The sequence below is a fragment of the Arachis ipaensis genome, chromosome B03 (genome assembly GCF_000816755.2).
Source record: "Arachis ipaensis cultivar K30076 chromosome B03, Araip1.1, whole genome shotgun sequence".
NCBI lineage: Eukaryota > Viridiplantae > Streptophyta > Magnoliopsida > Fabales > Fabaceae > Arachis > Arachis ipaensis.
Window position 1 is genome coordinate 6,008,911 of NC_029787.2, and position 1,435 is coordinate 6,010,345.

Here is a 1,435-nt window from a genome sequence, read left to right on the forward strand (position 1 = left end):
AATATAATAAATATTTTTTATAAAATATTAAATATATATTTCTATACATAATAATTTATTAATAATTAATTTTTTATACTACAAGAAAAAAGAGCTATTTTAACACTTTATTTTTTAACACCATAATTAAATGTCAAAATTAATATATATTTTTGACAATATCACAAATGTCAAATTTTTTATGTTTTCTTGATGAATAATTTAACAGTAGAAAATTACTCTTCAATTTTGACACTCATTTGTTTTTAATTTACTCCACTATTTCTCTTCTTCTATGGGCTCTGTCAATTTTGGCATCATACTACTCTCAGTTTAGAATCATACTACTCATTCTTTATCTTCCAAAATATTAATTTATTATTCAGTTTCAAGATCTCATCTCATTCTTTGTTAAAAAATTTTGTTGAGAATATTTTATGGTCAATAAATGTCAAAATAAATAATATTTTTTACGGTTAATAAGTATCACAGAAAATATATTCTCAAATTTTTTTAACAAATTATTTTTGACAGCCAATATTTATCAAAATAAGATTTAAACTTCTTTCACAATTACTTATATGTTAAAAATATTATTTTTGACAAAATTTTTATTAACATATTTTTATAGTTAAAATAGTGTCAAAATTTATTTTTTTGACAAATTTTAATTCTTTTTTTACACATATAACTGTAAAAAATAATCTATATTGTTGTAGTATTATATACACGTACCAGACTAAATTTTTTAGTTGAAAGCTTAGAGTAAATAATTCACAAACTAACTACTGTGATGAGTGCACAGTTGCACACTACTCCTGTTTTCAAATGAAATCTATCTAGCTACTTTAGTGCATTTTTAATTAGTATAATTTTTTTTTAACGGAGAACCATATATTGTCAGAGTTTCACATTATTAACAAAAGAGTTTATTACAATGTCAAAATTTTTTTAATTAATAATATCAGTGAATTTTAAAACTTAAATTTTAAATTTTATTTAAAATATAAATTCTAACAATAAATTTTAAAAATAGGATTATTATTTTGTGTTAAATATAATATTGATTGACTTATTAATTAGTTACATATATTGTGGATTTAGAGGGTGGAAAGGAGAAGGAGACAATTAAAGCATACGCACACAAAGCAGGGGGAGATGAGAAGTCGGTTAAGTATGAAAGCGATTTTGAAGTAGCAAATGATTTTGGAGAGATTGGTGCAGTTCTTGTTGAGAATGAGCATCACACTGAGATGTTCCTTGAAACCATTACCCTCCATGGCCTCCCGGAGGGTCCTGTTCATTTTGATTGTGCTTCATGGGTTCATTCTAAGTTCGATAATCCCACCAAAAGAATATTCTTCACCAATAAGGTACCTTTCTACATTTATTTGTGTAATGCTAATAAAATTCTCGATTTTTGTATAATATAGAATAAAAATCAATTACTTATATA

The 1,435-nt window shown here is 23.8% G+C and overlaps 1 protein-coding gene across 1 annotated transcript in view; it reads left to right on the forward strand.

Moving 5' to 3' along the window:
• Nucleotides 1-1,435, forward strand: part of LOC107628999 (linoleate 13S-lipoxygenase 2-1, chloroplastic) — a 9,765-nt gene that overhangs the window by 2,272 nt on the left and 6,058 nt on the right. Inside the window, exon 2 of the mRNA XM_016331664.2 lies at nucleotides 1,084-1,352. Coding sequence (XP_016187150.1) covers nucleotides 1,084-1,352 — 269 coding nt within the window. The remainder of the gene's footprint in view (nucleotides 1-1,083; nucleotides 1,353-1,435) is intronic.